Here is a 16,417-nt window from a genome sequence, read left to right on the forward strand (position 1 = left end):
CCCCCCCCCCCCCCCCCCCCCCCCCCGACCCAGAGCCACGCCGGGCCCCAGCGGGGCACTCAGCGTCTGCAGGGCGCAACGAAGAACCGAGACCGAAGTTACTCATTGCAGTCAGTGTTTATGTGTAGCAGCAGCACGAGGAACAGCGGGAGCTCGGGTTGCTAACGGGTGCGCGTACCGCTCAGCCGGCTCCCTAAGCAGGTGATCGCTTCGTTATCTGATAGCGCCGAATAACCCACGGCCACCACGGAGCCTCGAACCCACGGCACCACACGGCTCCGCCGCACCTCCGCCCCGCACCCCCCGCAGCCCCGCTCACCTGCCGCCTCCCCAGCCGTACACCTCCCCGGCCGCTCCCAGCCCCACGACGTGTTCGTGTCCCAGCGCCAACGCGCGGAGCGGCAGCGCTCCGGGCAGCGCCGTGTAGAAGGGCGGCCGCGGGGCCACGAAGCCGTCCGGCAGCAGCGGCAGCGCGGGGCGCGATCCCGGCGGCAGCGCTCGGCTCCACGCGGGCTCTCCCCGCAGCTCTCCCCGCAGCACCGCGGCGCGGGGCCACGCCTCGACCACCGCCCCCCTCAGCAGCACCACGTGCGTCTCCGACGGCAGCGCCGCCTCGCAGTCCTCGGGCAGCCGCCGCCGCCGCCCCGCGCTGAGCACCTCCAGCCCGGAGCCTGCGGGAGCGGCGGGGTCAGCGGCCCGGGGGGGTCCGAACCCCGTGGGGAACCGAGCACCGAGGGGAGTCGGAGGACGGCACCGCACAGGAGACTCGGGGCCGGGGGGGCTCACCCGTCTCCAGCACGGCGTAGCTCCACGCGGGCCACACGCGGCGGATGCCGTCGCCGCTCGGCTCCACGCGGTGCCGCCCCGGCCCCGCATCCCCCGCCGCCTCCTCGGCGCTGAGGCCGAACAAGAACCAGGAGCGGCGCTGAGCCGCCATGGCGGGGGGGAGAACATGGAGGGCGGCGGAAGGGAGCAGGCGGGGCCGGAGGGACGGGAGGCGGAGCCGTCGTTAAAGAGCAGCTTTAGTGCGTCGTGCGGCGCCGGAAGGCCGGCAAGGCACAGGCGGTGGCGGTGGCGGTGGCGGTGGCGGAGGCGCGGCCCCAGCGTTGCGGTGTGCCGCCCCCCCGCAGGCGGACCCGAGCAGCGCGGTGAGCCCGAGTGGGGCAGCATCACTGCTGGCGCGGGTTGGGCTCGATGAGGCCGTACGACACAGCCCGCTCCAGGCTCTCCTGGGCCGCCTGCGCCACTCGGGGTTTGTCCTTGTCCTTGGCCAGCACCGACAGGATCTCCAGCATCTCGCTGGCGATGAGCTGCTCGGCCACCTCCCGCGCCGCCGCCATCATGTTCATCACCACCACGGCCCCGCGGTGCTGCAGCTCGGCGCTGGGGCTCAGTAGCAGCGCCTGCAGGATCTCCAGCCAGTGCACCGTCTGCGGGCACGGCGTGACGTGCTCAGAGAGCGGCACCCCCCCACCCCGAGCCGCAGGGCAGAGGGCGCCCCCGTGGGCAGCCCGGGGCACGGGACGCACGCAGGCAGCCCCCACACTCACCACTCGCGGGATCCTCTTGCAGACGGGGGGGTGCAGCGCTGTCAGCATGGCCAGCGTCCCCGAGGCCGCCCGCCGCAGCTTCTCGTCCTCCTCCCCACTGTACAGAACCATCAGCTTCAGGCGGTCGCTGCCCTCGTCCAGGAACAGCTCCTGCACCTGCAGGCGAGGGGGGGCTCACAGTGCGGCGCCACACAGTGGGGGCTGTGCGCCCTCGGCCCAGACGGCCCTCACCTCCTTGCTCATGGCCATGTTGCACATGCACTCGGTAGCAGCCAGGCGGATCAGCTCGTGCTCCTCAAACATGTATCCCTCGATCATGGGCACAGCCCTCTCCTTCAGGATCTTCTGCCTGCGGCAAGGCAGCAGTGAGCGCCTCCCGCCCTGCGCTGGCCCCCTGCCCTCTCCCCCCAGCCGAAACAGCCCAGCCCCTGCCCCACGCCCATACCGCAGCCGCTCGCTGATGCCAGCCAGGTTGGTCAGTGCCATCAGCCCCTCAAAGTTCTCCAGGCCTGAGCGCTGGAGGTGCAGCAGGCTGACCAGGGGCCGGACCACCTCGTAGATCTGTGGAAGACAGCAGCACAGGGCTCAAACTCTGCCCCTGGTAGAGCAGGGGCTGAGCACAGTAGAAAGGCAGAGGAGCTCATACAACCAGGCCTAGAAGGTTAGGCCGCTATGGAGACCACTGCGCCTCCTCAGCCCCACGCCTCCCCACGCAGACAGGTGCCTGTCTGCAGCAGCAGCAGCAAGGCTCCATCACAGCCCCTTCTGCTGCCCTGCAATACTCCGACCGTCCCTTGGGCGGGTCCATTCCCCAGCCCACAGCCGTGACACCGACCCGCTCTCCAGGGAACGCCATCTCAGGGTTGGAGGTGATAGTGATCTTTGCCAGGGCCTGAGCTGCCTTGGTCTGCCCCACTTCAGTGCCCTCCAGGGACAGCGGGATGAGAGCCTGCAGATGAAGATGCATCAGCCAGGTCGCAGCAGCCTCAGCTGCTCCCAGGCTCATGTATGAGTTCCAGACCTCCCATAGAGCAGGCCAGGGGCACTGTAGCACCCGTCAGCTCACCTTTCCTCCTCCCTGTGCGACCACACCGCCTCGGTCCTCTGCCTCTGCCACCAGGGCCAAGAACACCCTGCAGACAGGGCAGCAGTAGTTGGAACTGAGGACTTGCACCAGCACCACCCAGTAACTGACACTAAGCCCAAGCACTACTGGATGCCCACACACTCCCTTCTGCTCCCAGAAGCCTGGGTTCACCAGAAGCACCAAGCCTGCAGGCAGGGCAAACTCAAGGCAGCTCCCACCATGCTCTGCCCCGTACCTGGAAATCAGCTCCCGACAGGAGTTGGTCAGTGCTGGGTTCTCACTCTTCACCACACAGGCCAGAGCAGACACCACACCAGCCGTCAGCAGCTTCCGCACGCGTCGCTTCACAAAGTCTGGCTTGTCCTGTCCCAGAGGCAGGACCACCACTCACTTTGGAGCTGGCACACAACTTGCTGCTACCTGACCATGCTGCCATCTCCCCAGAGGCCTCAAGGCGGTACCTTCAGACACCTTTGTCCCACCCACACATTTTCCTGTGGGGCTGTGGGTCCCCACAGCTCCTGAGATCAGCCACCAGCCATGCTCCCTCACCTTGGGGTGCTGCTCTGGAATGTGCTGCTTGGCATACTTGGCCAGCTCCAGCATCTGTGGGTCTGGCTCCTCATGGTCGTAGCTGTTGGTGCAGTTCACCAGCGTGGAAGCAACAGCATAGAGAACGCTTCTATCTTCTGACTGCAAAGGTAACCGAGCACTGATTGCAGCCACGGCAGGGGACACACATGGGCTTGAGCCCAGTCAGCAGCACCAGGCCCCTCCACACACCCCAGCCACAGCCCCACGACCCTCTCCAGCAGGAGGGGCAGGTGGACACATTCCTCCAGCACCAGTATTCCCCCAACACAGGTCCCCCCACCACAGTGCTCAGCAATCACCTTCGTCAGCTGAAACATGGCCTGCATTGCTGCCTTGTCCTCTACAAACTCCTCCTTGACGTCAGCATCAAATGTGAGGTAAGCCAGGCCCTCCACAGCCCAGCGCCGCGTGCCGGCATCAATGGCCTCATTGCACAGCCACCTGCAAGATGGCCCCCGTCAGCCCACACTGCAGCGCCCGCCCAGCTCCTGCTCCCATCACAGCCCACAGTTCTCAGCACTCACTTGCGGCACTGCTTGGCTAATTTCATCGTGGAGCCCTCGGCAAACTGCTTCATGCTGAAGTCGGTGCCTCCAGCAGATCCCAGCTTGCACAGCCCCTGTGGCCAGAAGCAGAGCGTCAGAGCAGGGAAGGCCGCGATGTCCCAGACGGAGCTGTAAGAGCCCCCAGCCAGTAAAGATGGCCGCAAAGCCCAGCCCTGCCCAGCAGCTCAGTGCAGCCGCTCCTCCCGCCCCGCTGCGCTCACCACCAGCGCACGGATGCGGATGCTGTCCCTCTCGCTGTGCTTGTAGATCTCCTTGAGCAGGCTGACCCCGTTGGCAGTGATGAAGGAGGCATGCTTGGCCTTGTCAGCGGCGTGGATCAGAGCCTCCACTGCTACCAGCTGGTGGGCCTCGCGGACGGAGGCGCAGAGGGACAGAATGCTGTCCATGATCCCCTCCAGCTCCAGCACCCTGTTCCCAGCTTCCGAGGGGCCCTGCAGCAGGCACGACACTGTCTGGATGGCCCGCAGCTTCCCAGCCAGCTCCTGCCCCTCGAACCAGCTCCTGCAGTGGAAGAACATTCAGAAGGACGAGGCTGATCCCAAATGCTGCCTCCAGCCCCTCGAAGCCCTGCCCTGACAGACCCCAAGCTCTGCAGGTCGCAGGTGGTCTGCATTCCACTTTCACCAGTAAAAGCAAGAAGTCCAGAAATAGGAGTGCTGTCACTTACAGCGGAGACAGAAACAGCAGCAAAAAGCTCCTGACCGAGAAGGACTCGGTCCTACGCAGCCCCAGGGAACCCCAGGCTCACCTCACGTAGTCCTCACACAGGTGGTGGAAGTTCTCCCTCTCGGCATCGCATTTCAGGTCATCATAAAGCTTACTCAGAAGGACTGAGGCACTCATCCTGCTGTTCTCTGTCACAGGCAGACTGCCCGGAGCCCCACACACAGTGCTTCCCACCTCCAGGATCTTCTTCAGGCCTAGGAGCACTTAGAGCTCAGGTGCCTGATGAGGTACAAAGAACCAAAGCACACAGCACCCCAAGGCAGAGGGGTGCGCTGCCCCAGTGAGGTGCAGCCTGTTTCACTCACCCTGGTCGATCACCCAAAGGCTCATGCTGTTGTTGATATCCTTTGGTGACTTCCTGGGCACCACCTTGATGAGCAAGTTAAGGGCATTGTCACGGCCGTGAGCAGAGGCCCCTTCCAGAGATAGCAGCTCCAGGAGGTCCTTGATCAGCACTTTCTGTTCCTTGGAGGAATCTTCCAGGAGAGACAGTGCCAGCAGTCAGTGCCCTGCACACAGGCCTCACCCCATCACAGTAAGGCTGGCAAGCCATGCTGTCGGGACAAGGGGCTCCTGACCCCCATCTCAAGGTCACATTAATCCAGGCCCCATGGAAGGGAGCTGCGGCAATGTAAGCAGCAGCACAAAGCTCCCTCGGTCCTCCCTGCACCACATCAGCCAGCTGGGGCAGCAGGCACTCACCCAGCACCACTGCATCCTCCTTGCCACGGAAGTCCTTCTGCATCCCCTCCTTCAGAGAATCGAACATCACATGCAGGAGGTTGCAGGCAGCCAAGGAAACCTGCTCGTGCTCCACACCCAGCACTGCTGAAAGACGCGAGGACCCCAGCTCTGTCAAGATGGCCATGGACTGTAGGTGGAAGCAGAGGCGTTTTCAGGAGACTGAGGAAACTGGCACTCCCCAGCACCTCATCAGCTCTGACAGCTCAAGCCTGGCAACTAACAAATCAAAGCTCCACTGGTCAGCAGGGCTGTGGCCTGACACAGACAGCAATGTTCCCTGGCCTGATAAACTTCACAGCCTTCCCAGTGTGGACACCCCCTGCTCCAGGATTCCTCACACAGGAGAGCTGGGCTCTGGTGTAACCTACCCGGGAGCGGTGCCCAGAGCACAGCCCCACCAGCGTGCGCAGGGCCGCCAGCATCAAGTCAGCCTTGGCTGTGTCAAGCAGCTGCGTCAGGAGCCGCACTCCATCACTCTGGAATATTTTCTCTGCTCCAGCCTCTTCTCGTGCCAGTACAATCAGGTTCTGCGCAGCCTGCAAAAGGAGAGATGCATTGGGGTCACCAGCCCACCAGAACAGAGCTCCCTGCACACAGGGAACTCACCAGCAGGGAGCCCACAGGGCAGCCAAAGCAGCCACAAGCACCCAATCACCACTCCCAGTCTCCAAGGATGGTATTCTGCTGGCAGGAAGCCCAACCTCCAGAGGACAGAAAAGTTCAGCCAGCAGCGCTGACCTGAGAGTACAGTTCTTTCCACCCAAGCCACCTTGTGTGTCCTGGAGTTCAGACCTTTTGCTTCCTGTCCACATCCTTTTCTTGGGGATCCAGCAAAATCTGAAACATCTGTTCCACCTTCGAGTCTGTACAGGACATGGTCTTCATCTGAGGCAGATTGGGAAGCGCAGCTCAGCCCTCGCCGCTCCCTTGAACCTACTGCACCCAGAGGGCACACAGCAGCCCCCGCACCACCCACTTCTCACCTTCTCATGCATGCTGCTCCCCAGGGCGCGCAGGGCCTCCTGGAAGGCTTTGTTCTTGGGCTCCAGGCTCACACACCTCTGCAGGTCGCTGACAGCCTGGTCCAAACGGCCCAACTTCTGCAGTGCCTGACTCCGACGGAACAGCGCCTTCATATCCCGGCCATCGGCTTCAATGGCTGCAGAGGAGTGAGGGAGCCGTCACAGAGGCTCCAGCCCGCCCCAGGGAGCAGCGTGTGGAAGGCGGTCCCCTGCCACACCTGACAGTACCTTTAGATGCATCTGCCTCTGCCTTGGCATAATCCTCCTGCAAAGAGAGTCGGTGAGAAGGAAATCTCAGCACGCTGCCATGGTGGCTGCACTCACCCCCACCCGCTGTGCCCACTGCTTCGGAAAGAAGGAGCAAGGAAACAGCCGCGGAGTTTAGGGATGGAAACAATGCCATGGAGTGCTGGAAAGCAGCACAGCGGCATGCCTGCCCCTCCCACAGCACGGCCCACGCGGGGTCCCCAACAGTCCCCGTCGCCTCGACACTTCTTGAACCCCTACCCGAGCCCCTGCAGCTCACCGCACTCTGCCCCACAAACCCGACAGAAAACCAGAGATCCGAGACCGCCCGAGGAGCAACCCAGGGCACCCGCAGCCCCCGACACAAACAGCAGCTCAGTGAGGCAGAACATCAGCCACCAGCGGGGCCGGGAGAAAAGAGGCGCAGAGGGAAGATGGCCCGTCCCGGGGCCCGCCGGGCAGCGCTGCACAGAGCCGAGCCCGTCCCGTCCCGTCCCGCCGGGCAGCTCCCCGCTCTGCCGCTCTCACCAGTTTCAGGTAACACGCGGCGCGGTTGCGGTGCAGCACGGCGCGCTCCGGCTCGGCCTGGCAGAGGCTCAGCGCCCGCGTGTAGGCGGCGAGGGCCGCGCCGTGATCCCCGGCCTGGAACAGCGCGTTGCCGCGCTCCCGGAGCTGCCCCGCCGTCACCTGCCAACGGCACCGGACAGCATAGAGCAGAGTCCGATACCCGCATGGAGCCCGACGAGGCCCCGCGGTGGCTCCGTTCCCCCGGCCGCCCCGTTCCCCCCCCGGCCCGGCGCTCCCTCACCGCCTCCTCCATCTCGCCGCTCTCGCCGCTTTCGCCACGCCCGTGACGTCACCGCCCGTCGCCGGGGGAACCCGGACGGCGACTCCACATCACGTGACGGAGGGCGTCGGCGGTGTGGCGACGCAGGGCCTACAGCGCCCCCCTGCGGCCCGGCGGTGCGCTCGCCGGCCACGTGCGGCCTCGTGAGAGCGTCCCCCCCGTGACCCCACGCGCGACCCGCCGTGACCCCGCGCGCCTCCTTGTCCCCCCCCGAGATGCCCACGTATGCCCCCACCCCGCTGCCCCCCCCGGCCCCTTTATCCCCTCGTTCCCCCCTCCCTCCCCGCGCCCCTTTTCTGCCCTCCCCCACCCCGCACTGGGCACCGGGACCCTACGACCCTCCGCCGGCAGCGCGCGGTGCCGCGGCTGCGGGGCTGGGGGAGCGGCAGGGCAGGCAGCGGGCACGGGGCAGGCGGCGGCCGAGGGCGCAGCGCTGGGTGCGGTAAAAGTGGGCGAGGTCGAGGGCCACGAGGAGCAGCACGAGCAGCCCGTAGAGCCCCACGAAGGGCAGCGCCAGGGGGTGCCTGCGGGGCGGGGACGATCAGCACCGGGCACTCCTCGGCGCCACCGCCCCGCACCGCCCCGCAGCCCCGCTCACCGCAGCAGGCCGGGCGCGGGCAGCCCGCTGATGTTGAGCCCGGTGAGCGCTTCCACGCGCAGCCGTGAGCAGCAGCCTTTGAGGGCGTGGGGGCCGGGCTGGCAGCAGTAGCGGTGCGTGGCCGGGTCCGTCAGGCGTGGGCAGTAGAAGCCGGGGTGGTAGCGACCGTCAGGGCCCGCATAGCCCTCACACAGGTGCAGCTTCTGTAAAGAGGCTGCGGTGGCAGCAGCGGGGCCGGGGGCGTAGCGCCCGTGTGAGCTAATGCAGGCAGGAGCAGCCCTGGCCCAGCTCCGGTTCCCCCAGTTCTTCCCACCCCGCGTGCTGCCCAGGACCAGCTTCTGCACGATCAGCACCCCCAGTGCAGACCATCGTCCCCCGGCCCTGACCGGCACGGCTCCGCCCGGGGACACGGGGAACACCCAGGGGATGCAGCCCAGGAGCAGCGCGGGGGATGCGAGGCTCTTGCCCCCACCTCACGAGGCGGGCAAGAGGCCATACCTGTGCCAAGGACACCAGGAGCTGCAGCGAGGAGCAGGAGCCCACCCAGCATCTTCCCCGCCATACTGGGGTGAGGCAGCTGAGGCAGAAACCGCAGCCCTTCCTGCGCCCGCCTCCAGCGCGGCCCATCAGGAGCCTCGCAACCATTAGAGCCTGCACTTAGTGCCCTGCTCCACAGGGACGGTGGGCAGGAGGCGGGAGCATCGCTAATGAGCTTCTTAGGGCTGTGCAAGGGGCCACGGGCACCATACCCACCCTGCAGCGGGACACAGCCCTGACCGTGCCAGTCAGGCACTTGGCCCTGCTGGGCTCATGGCTGAGGGCTGGGCAGCGGTGCAGGGTGGTGGGCACGCTGTGCCACAGCCTCAGGCAGCAGGGCAGCCTACCCCTGGGTCCCCCCCAAGCTGTGCCACTAGCTGGGCTGTGACAGAGCCGCTGCTGGGTGCCTGTGGATGGGCAGGACCAGCCTCCTGGCATTGCCCCAGCTGCACCCAATGGCCAGAGCCCTAAGCTCTGTGCCCAATAGCCCCTCATCCTATGGCTCTGCACCCCGTCATGCAGGTCATGTGCTGAGTGGTGTGGTGCAAAACGAGGAGCTCAGCCAGCACCAGCTCCTTGCCCGGCCTTCCTTGAGGGCACCACAGCCCTCCCCAGCAGCACCCCAGCAATAATAATCAGCCCCAGAGGGGGCACAGCGTGCAGCATCCACAGCAACGGGACACAGTGCAGCTTATTGCAGCCTCGGAGGCCCCACAGAACAGATGGGTTTGGCAGCGCCACCAGTACACAGGAGCAAGGTCTGCCCCATCCCCACAGAGCACCGCTCCCATTCACCAGCCCCACTGGTGTGAGAAGCACAGACCAGACGCAGGCCAGGGCTCTTGGAAACAGACTCGTATTTCCTACAAGCTCCAGATGAGCTCAGGTTCCAGTCCACAGTGCCTGCCTGGCCCCTGGTACCTGCATGTTGCTATGCTGTGGTAGCCAGGCTCTAGGTGGGTGCCATCCCAGGCAGCTGTGCAAACACAGCAAGGGAGAGTCCGTCATGCTGACCCACTGTCACCCTTCTCCGCTCCAAGTAGCGCCCAGCCCATGCCCTCTGTGCCCAGAATCCAGAAGCCTCTGTGCAGCCCTGCCACGGCAGTTCATTGAAATCTATCTGAGGACACAGAACTAATAAATAAGAAGGTAGCAGCCTCTGCAGGTCTGGCACCTCCTGCTGAGCACCAATCGCCTGCTGTGGGCCATGTAGCCAGGTCTCTGTGGGTTGTGCTGGCACTGCTGCTCCCACGCCGTGCAGCCACTCTGCTCCCATCCTACTCTGACAGGCACTACCCCAGGCGGATGCGGAAAGTGGCGATTTCCATGGGATTCAGCTGGATGTTGGTGCTGTTGGAGGCTGTGCCCAGCGGGTACATCAGGGTCAGCGATGTGGGCTGCAGGGAGTTCAGCTCCAGCCCCTGGAACAGGCTGCCCAGTGCCAGCTATGGAGAGACAAGTGGGGTGCTGCTGATGAGCAGGATGGGGCAGCCCCACACCATGCCTACCAGCAGCTGCCCATCCCCTCAGCACCCAGGGCACCATGTTGACCCTGCCCAGGCTCTGCCCTTCCTCATTGCAGAATGTAGTGCCCATGCAAGGCTCCAGACCCCTGCTGTGCATCCTGCAGTTTTGCTTGGGCAAAGGGCAGAGCTGGCTGGGTGCTGCAGCGTGGGACCTCTGAACAGCCAACGATTCTGGGATGTTGGTGCTAGGGGTCTGAAGGCCCCTCCTGCCCCTGTCCTGGCTTGGCTGGAGAACAGCATGCTTGCGGCAAGCACAGCAGAGCGCCCCAGTGCATCTCCTACCTGGCCCTGGCTGGTGGTGCAGTTAAATCCCAGATTCTTGGCCTCCAGACTGCAGTCAAAGCCTTTGCGGTGCAGAATCAGGGCCGCCTCAGCCGAGGGCAGCGAGTCGTCCTGCAGGAGCATGGGAAAGGCACGACACTGGGCAGCAACAGCCCAAGGGTCACTCGTCCTCACGCAGCACAGGGCCACAACTCACCTCTGCCTGCAGCGTCCGCAGGTTGAGGATGTGGAAGTCGCAGGGGAGGGTTGTGGAGAGGGGTGCGAAGGAGCGCAGGGCTGGCAGGGCCGGCTGCTGAGCCACTGGCAGGACCAGGGCCTCGGCATTCAGATGCATGGAGGTGAGGTGGCTCAGCAGCGAGGGGAAGCTGACCGGGCGGCCGTCCTGTACCTGCAAGAAGCACAGTCAGCACTGGCAGTCCGGCTGCAGCGCCGGGGCCACGGGGCCTCCAGCTCCTTAGAGAACTGGCACCAGGCACCCGGACCCCCCGCCATGCGCAGCCTCTCCCTCCTCGTCACCCAAATGGCCACAGGCCGTGCAGCCTGATGGTCGGACTACAAACCGCTACGGGCCGGCTAGGCTAGAGGCTAGCAGCTAGTGCACGAGACTGGGAGCAACGGTGAGGCCGGGCCGGCCGTTACCTCGGGGCTGCCGGTCCTGGAGCCAGGGAAGCCCAAGGCTTTAAGCACGGAGGCCAGTTTGGAAAAGAAGCTGGAGCTCTGAACGGGTGAAAGTGTGCAAGGATGGAGAGCAACAAGGTGACAGGACGAGAACACCACGATGAGCAGCGTGATGACAGCATGCCCCTGCAGCAGGACAGCCATCCCGCCCCCCCCACACACACACCCTGGGCACGGCCGCATACCCTGCAGCCATCCACACACTGGTGCCCATGTGTTCCACACCACCACAAGCTCTGAGTGACACTGCCTGACCCCCACACCCTGCCCAGGCACCTTGCTGGCGCTGCTGCGGCGCTCCAGGAGGAGGCGGAACCGGTTGCAGGTCCGCTTGTTGTCTTTCAGCCCTTGGCCCAGGCCTCGGTTGTCATCCTGCATGAGGCGCCGGTCCAGGATCACCTCCAGCTGGCCTGCAAAGAGCCCATGCCCCGGCTCAGCACCGGCCGGCCGCCCTGCATGGCCCCGACAGCCCCACAGCCCTGCCTCACCACTGCCCAGGCTGGAGACCCCCAGGGCCTGCGCTGTGTGCAGCGTCAGGCGGCTCTGCGTGTCCTGGATGTAGGCCATGGCAGGCATGGGGTAGAAGTTGGCCTGCAGCGGCAGCTTCTGCTGGTACCTGCGGGGCTGGATCTGCCGAGGGATGGGGTCAGGGGGCTCAGCAGCAGGGCACCGTCCCTGTGGGCAACTCCATCCCTCCCCATCCTGCTGGCACACCTGGAAGCCGTTGAGGTCTGTGAAGAAGGTGTCGTCGCTCTCGATGTTGGTGCTGAAGCGCATGGCCAGCTCCTTGTTGACATGGTCACGGATGTCCACCAGGCATGACACGTCCAGGGACAGCCCCTCCACCCCTGCGGGCAGCAGTGAGGGTGGGCCCTGTGGGCAGAATCACCCCATGCCCCGGACCTCCCTTTCACAGCCTCACATCATCTCACCTGGCACATTGTAGAGTCGCACCACGGTCTGGACATGCTGGTAGTAGCTGGAGACCTCAGAGAAGAGCGGACCTTCCGTCACTCGCACAATGGGGGGGTCCTTGGGGGTGTAGGGCTGTGGGGAAGGAGGGCTGCGCTGAGTCTGCTGCTCCAGGACTGTCTCATGGCCGTGGGCATGACTGCCAGCCACGCTCCCCAGAGAGCCCCGTACCTTGGCCTCGCCATCAGGCAGGAAGAGATAGGCTCCGCTTTTGTCCTTGGAAGTCCGGGTGCCGTAGATGAAGAACTCAGTGCTCACCCGCTGCTCCCGCTCCTCCCCAGCGCAGCGGAGGCTCTGCAGGGTGAAGGTGGCACAGCAATGAGCTCCCCTCACATGAGGCAGCGCTGAGGCACCCACCCTCTTTCAATCTTTGGACCTGCACCCACCTGCAGCAGGCCTGAGCTGCCCGAGAAGCAGCTACGCAGGTGCTGACTCTCCAGGCAGAAGTCATCAGGGGCGGCCGGGAAGACCTGCACGGGGACAGCCTCCTGCTGGCGCACAGTCACGTCCCGGCCGTGCAGGTACAGACGCACAGAGGACTGCAGTGTGCTGTGGCCATCAAAGGACTTCTGCAGCTGCAGCACACGCAGCCCCAACGCAGGCAGGCGGGCGAGGATGGAGAGCTGAGGGCAGCAGGAGCCCTGAGCCAGCAGCTCCATGGAGGGCACTCGAGTGCTGCTGCCGGCAGGGCAGGGCCCCGTGGCAACAGTGGGCAGCGGGGCACCCCCTACCTGATAGGTGTCAGGCACTGCATCGGTGGCAGAGCTCCAGTGTGCAGAGAGCTGGGCAGGCAGCGGCTGCCCGTTCTCAGACAGCACACGCACGTGTGGAGAGTTCACCAGCAGAGGCACCAGGCTCAGGCGTTCCTGCTCCAGTGGGTTGAACACCACCAGGAATCTGTGGGGTGGGGTTGCACAGGATGGCCACACTCAGCTCATGGCATTCTGTGTGCCCCATGCTCTGCAGCACCCAGCGGTGCCATATGCCCATAAACCCCAAACACAAGACCCAGCTTCAGGCAGCAAGACGCAGCCCTACCGTGGCGAGGCATCCAGTTTGACAACCGTTCTTTCTGGGAGCGAGTCCTGATTGAGTCGCGTGTCATCCTGAGGAGAGGTGTGAGTCACAGCCAGGGGGTCCCTGTGAGCCCAGCCTGGCTCAGGGATGTGACACTTCCCCAGAGCCCCCAGCCCACATCAGGCAGGCAGTGCAGCTCACCGCACTGAGGAAAAGCGTGGCGGGGTCGTAGCGGTACGTGTCCTTGTCCCCCAGCACCAGGTAATGTGCAGCATTGATGATTACACGCTTCAGGTTGGTGAGGGAATGCAGCAGCCTGGGGCACAGTACTGTGCAGAGTGAGCCACAACCCACGGGCCCCCATTCCCATACCCATTCCCATACCCATTCCCACTCCCATTCCCACTCCCATTCCCACTCCCCTACCCAGCCCCACGTGCACTGGCCCCTGCCCAAGACAGACCCTGGGGCCGCGCCCTGCCACCCGCACGCACCGCACTCCATAGTCAACCACCACGGCCTCCTTGGCGGTGCCGGTGATGGCGTCGTGGTGCTGGAAGAGCCCCAGGTTGCGGCGGGCGCTGCTCAGTAGGCTGTAGTCGGACAGCGGATAGCGGCTGTTGGCGCCGGCGCGGCGCGCGTGGGCCAATGCCAGGCTGAACAGGAGCTCTGCCCCCCTGCGCAGAGACAGTGTCATCCCCAGCCCTGCCCTGGTACCAGCCCCCCTGGCCCCCTCTGACCCCTCACCGGAGGTGTGCCTCCAGCACGCGGTCCAGACTCTTGTAGAAGGGCCGGGAGGTGTAGTAGCCCGTCCAGTAGTGGTCCTCCCGGTCCGCGTAGGAGAAGAAATCCCCGCTCAGCACGGGGAACCCGGGCGGCCTCATCCCCGGCACGATGCCCGCCTTCTTGTACAGCGCATCGAAGTAGTCGGACAGCGTCCCAAACTGCGCCTGCGGGACGGCACACAGCTCTGAGCGTGATGCAGAGCTGCGGGGGCTCCTCCCGCTGCCCACCCCCGCCTGCATTCTCCACCACACTGCTCCCCAGCTCTGCCCCATGGGCCGCCCGGCCCTCCTGCACCTGCCTGCACGTGGAGCTGGGGCTGGGCGTTGAGGAAGTCAAAGATGCGCTGGTAGTTGAGGAACTGGGCGTCCCACTCCTGCGGTTTGTCGTAGCGGAAATCGTCTCCCAGGGGCACCAGCAGCACTTTGCTGCGGTACAGCTTGGACTTCTTGCGGTACTGGTCCAGCAGGAGCTGAGCTCTGCCATGGGGTCAGGGCATGAGGCCGGCCACCGGCCGGAGGTGCGGCTCGGTGCTGCTCAGCCCTGCACACACAGCACTCACCGCTCCGCCACGTTGGCCTCCGTGATGGCACGGGGCGGCACCTTCCAAGGACAGTTGATGCGGCCGCCTGGTAGGCGCTTAAAGTCAAACTGGCAGCAGATTTTGGGGTCTGGCCCGCAGGTGTGGGGCACGTCATAGCTGTAGAACGGCATCATGTGGCAGAAGATGTCAGTGCTGGAGTCCGGGTCTGCAGGACCATGGGCAGACAAGCATCAGCAATGGCTCTCCCTCTGCTGTCTCCTAGCAGAGGGCCCAGAACACACGGAGCGTGTGGGGGCACAGCGATGTGGCACACAAGATCTGCCAATGGCTCATTCAGGTGTCACCGTGGGGCCGTTCCACAGAGCAAAACCACTGAATAGCAGAGCCCCTGCTGCCCTGCACTCCACTCCCCAGCCATGTGTGACAGCGGTCAGCAGCTCTTCCCAGCTGCCACCACTCCTGCAGGTCCCCCCACCACGGCCACTTCCCCAGCAGCCCCTCACCCCACGTCTGTCTCCACATGAACTCCAGGTTCTGGCTGGCAGCAAAGTGCTTCTTGATAGCATAGTGCACACGCTGGATGACCATGCCTGTCAGGTTGGAGCGCTTCAACAGGTAGGGCATGGTGGAGCTGTACCCAAAGGGGTCGACAGCCCAGCCCGAGCGCGGTGTCACACCTAGGGAACAGGGACCATCAGCACCCCTCATGGATAGTCCCCCCAGCACCCCACTCCTCCTGCCCTGCGTCCTGCTCAGCTCTCACCAATGTTCTTCTCCAGCCACTGGTGCCCCTCAATTAGCTGGTCAATCATGGCGAAGTAGTGGGAATTCGCCTCGTCGGGCATCACCCAGCCACCCGTCACCATCTCCAGCTGCCCATTTCCCACCAGCCTGCAAAGGGCACCCGGGGACACGGTCAGCACTGCAGTGAGCCGCGGCAGAGCCCTCCTCAGGGCACAGACAGGGAGTGTGGGCCCTACCTCCGCACTGCAGCCCGCTTCTGAGCACTGATGTTATCCCACCACTTGGAGAAGAAGGAGATCTCAGACCAGATGAAGCGTCGGCGTGGGTCCTCCTGCATCTTCAGCACCATGCTGTTGAGGATGTGCTGCGTCTGGTCATAGTAGTACTTGTCAAAGGTCTTGATCCAGCCTGCCAGCACAAGGGGGTGGTCACAGGGGCCTACCGGGCACGGCAGGAGCTGGATGGCTCCTCCCCTCCACCTGCTTTCACCCCACTTCTCACCAGGGTCATTGTGGGAGTGCGGCACCACGAACACCTGCAGGGGCTCAGCGTCCCACTCACTGGGCTCATAGGTGATGTCGAAGCCCTGCTTCCAAACACCGCCGTCCTGGTTGTCGAAGGGCAGCAGGGAGTAAACGGCCAGCATCTGCCGGGGAGAGAGCTCAGGATAGACCGCAGCCCCCAGCAGCGCGCAGCCGCCGGGCTGCCCTCTCCCCGCAGGGAGCGCTGCGGAGCCCCCCCACGGCCCTCACCTGCAGGTCGGGGCTCTCGCCTTTGGCCCCCAGGGCAAACTGGCAGTCCTGCGGGGAGACGGCGAGGAAGCTGGGGCGGCTCTCGGGGGGCAGCGTCCAGGAGCCGTTGTCGCGACGGGGCGGCGCGGGCTGCCCGTCGGCGTGTGCCGTCAGCTCCAGCACCGAGTCCTTGATGTGGCTGATGATCTCGTGGTTCTCCTCCAGCAGCTGCTCCAGCTGCTCGATGCGGTTCTGCAGCACCGAGATCTGGCTCTGGGGACGCGGGCGCCGCGGTCAGCGCGGTGTTCTGCCCCGGAGCTCCCGACCCGCACGATCCCCGCCCGCCCCGCAGCCGCTCACCCGGGGGAAGTTCCCCCCGCTCTGGTGGCGCGCGGGGTCGTGCTGCACGCGGTCCAGCATCAGGTAGAGGGAGAAGACGGCCACGCAGAAGATGGCAGCCCCACACACCGTCACCTGCTTCTTCAGCTTCATCCCGCAGCGCCGCGGGACGCACCTGGTGCGGGCGGAGGGCGCAGGGGCAGCCCCGGCTCCGGACGCGTCCGCCTCGCCGTAGCCGCGGCCCCGCCCGCCGGGACCCCCGGTGCCGCCTCCCCCTCCCCCGC

General features: G+C 65.1%; 4 protein-coding genes across 8 annotated transcripts in view; all 4 read right to left on the reverse strand.

Annotated features, from left to right (window-relative positions):
- Window positions 1–1,083, reverse strand: part of RCCD1 (RCC1 domain containing 1) — a 3,962-nt gene extending 2,879 nt beyond the window's left edge. The window contains exons 1-2 of the mRNA XM_042891573.1: window positions 787–1,083; window positions 320–671 (exon numbers count right to left, since the gene is read on the reverse strand). Of these exons, the coding sequence (XP_042747507.1) occupies window positions 320–671; window positions 787–937 (503 nt within the window). The 5' untranslated portion in view covers window positions 938–1,083. The remainder of the gene's footprint in view (window positions 1–319; window positions 672–786) is intronic.
- Window positions 1,084–1,123: 40 nt separating this feature from the next.
- Window positions 1,124–7,374, reverse strand: UNC45A (unc-45 myosin chaperone A). Of its 3 annotated transcripts, none has more exons than XM_042891576.1 (19): window positions 7,344–7,374; window positions 6,518–6,554; window positions 6,251–6,426; window positions 6,060–6,152; window positions 5,636–5,803; window positions 5,226–5,394; window positions 4,829–4,999; window positions 4,546–4,717; window positions 3,998–4,298; window positions 3,756–3,850; window positions 3,531–3,672; window positions 3,190–3,330; window positions 2,873–3,000; window positions 2,617–2,683; window positions 2,386–2,499; window positions 1,996–2,111; window positions 1,782–1,899; window positions 1,551–1,706; window positions 1,124–1,430 (listed from the first exon to the last, which is right to left on the reverse strand). In XM_042891576.1, the coding sequence occupies exons 1-19, from the start codon at window positions 7,353–7,355 to the stop codon at window positions 1,170–1,172; spliced, it is 2,637 nt and encodes an 878-aa protein (XP_042747510.1). In that variant the 5' UTR covers window positions 7,356–7,374; the 3' UTR covers window positions 1,124–1,169. The 3 variants fall into 3 exon arrangements, with proteins under 3 accessions (XP_042747510.1, XP_042747508.1, XP_042747511.1); XM_042891574.1 differs by lacking the exon at window positions 7,344–7,374 and adding an exon at window positions 7,064–7,170; XM_042891577.1 differs by lacking the exons at window positions 6,060–6,152; window positions 6,251–6,426; window positions 6,518–6,554; window positions 7,344–7,374 and adding an exon at window positions 5,874–6,053 and having other exon boundaries at window positions 1,125–1,430.
- Window positions 7,375–7,713: 339 nt separating this feature from the next.
- Window positions 7,714–8,542, reverse strand: LOC122191330 (protein shisa-like-1). The gene is made up of 3 exons (XM_042891578.1): window positions 8,479–8,542; window positions 7,981–8,194; window positions 7,714–7,906 (listed from the first exon to the last, which is right to left on the reverse strand). Exons 1-3 carry the CDS (start codon window positions 8,540–8,542, stop codon window positions 7,714–7,716), a joined length of 471 nt encoding a protein of 156 aa, XP_042747512.1.
- Window positions 8,543–9,357: 815 nt separating this feature from the next.
- Window positions 9,358–16,320, reverse strand: MAN2A2 (mannosidase alpha class 2A member 2). 3 transcript variants are annotated; one of them, XM_042891564.1, is made up of 22 exons: window positions 16,155–16,320; window positions 15,816–16,067; window positions 15,565–15,709; window positions 15,300–15,471; window positions 15,083–15,210; window positions 14,823–14,996; window positions 14,338–14,524; window positions 14,077–14,254; window positions 13,740–13,942; window positions 13,487–13,585; window positions 13,194–13,308; window positions 13,014–13,081; window positions 12,707–12,872; window positions 12,362–12,598; window positions 12,147–12,269; window positions 11,936–12,050; window positions 11,718–11,851; window positions 11,492–11,633; window positions 11,280–11,413; window positions 10,522–10,713; window positions 10,326–10,436; window positions 9,358–9,962 (listed from the first exon to the last, which is right to left on the reverse strand). In XM_042891564.1, the coding sequence occupies exons 1-22, from the start codon at window positions 16,284–16,286 to the stop codon at window positions 9,810–9,812; spliced, it is 3,360 nt and encodes a 1,119-aa protein (XP_042747498.1). In that variant the 5' UTR covers window positions 16,287–16,320; the 3' UTR covers window positions 9,358–9,809. The 3 variants fall into 3 exon arrangements, with proteins under 3 accessions (XP_042747498.1, XP_042747499.1, XP_042747497.1); XM_042891565.1 differs by having other exon boundaries at window positions 12,362–12,445; window positions 13,487–13,669; XM_042891563.1 differs by having other exon boundaries at window positions 13,487–13,669.
- Window positions 16,321–16,417: the final 97 nt, after the last annotated feature.

Source organism: Lagopus leucura, unplaced genomic scaffold (assembly GCF_019238085.1).
Source record: "Lagopus leucura isolate 7727_CA_CO unplaced genomic scaffold, USGS_WTPT01 88-31_obj-0_obj, whole genome shotgun sequence".
Taxonomy (NCBI): Eukaryota; Metazoa; Chordata; class Aves; order Galliformes; family Phasianidae; genus Lagopus; species Lagopus leucura.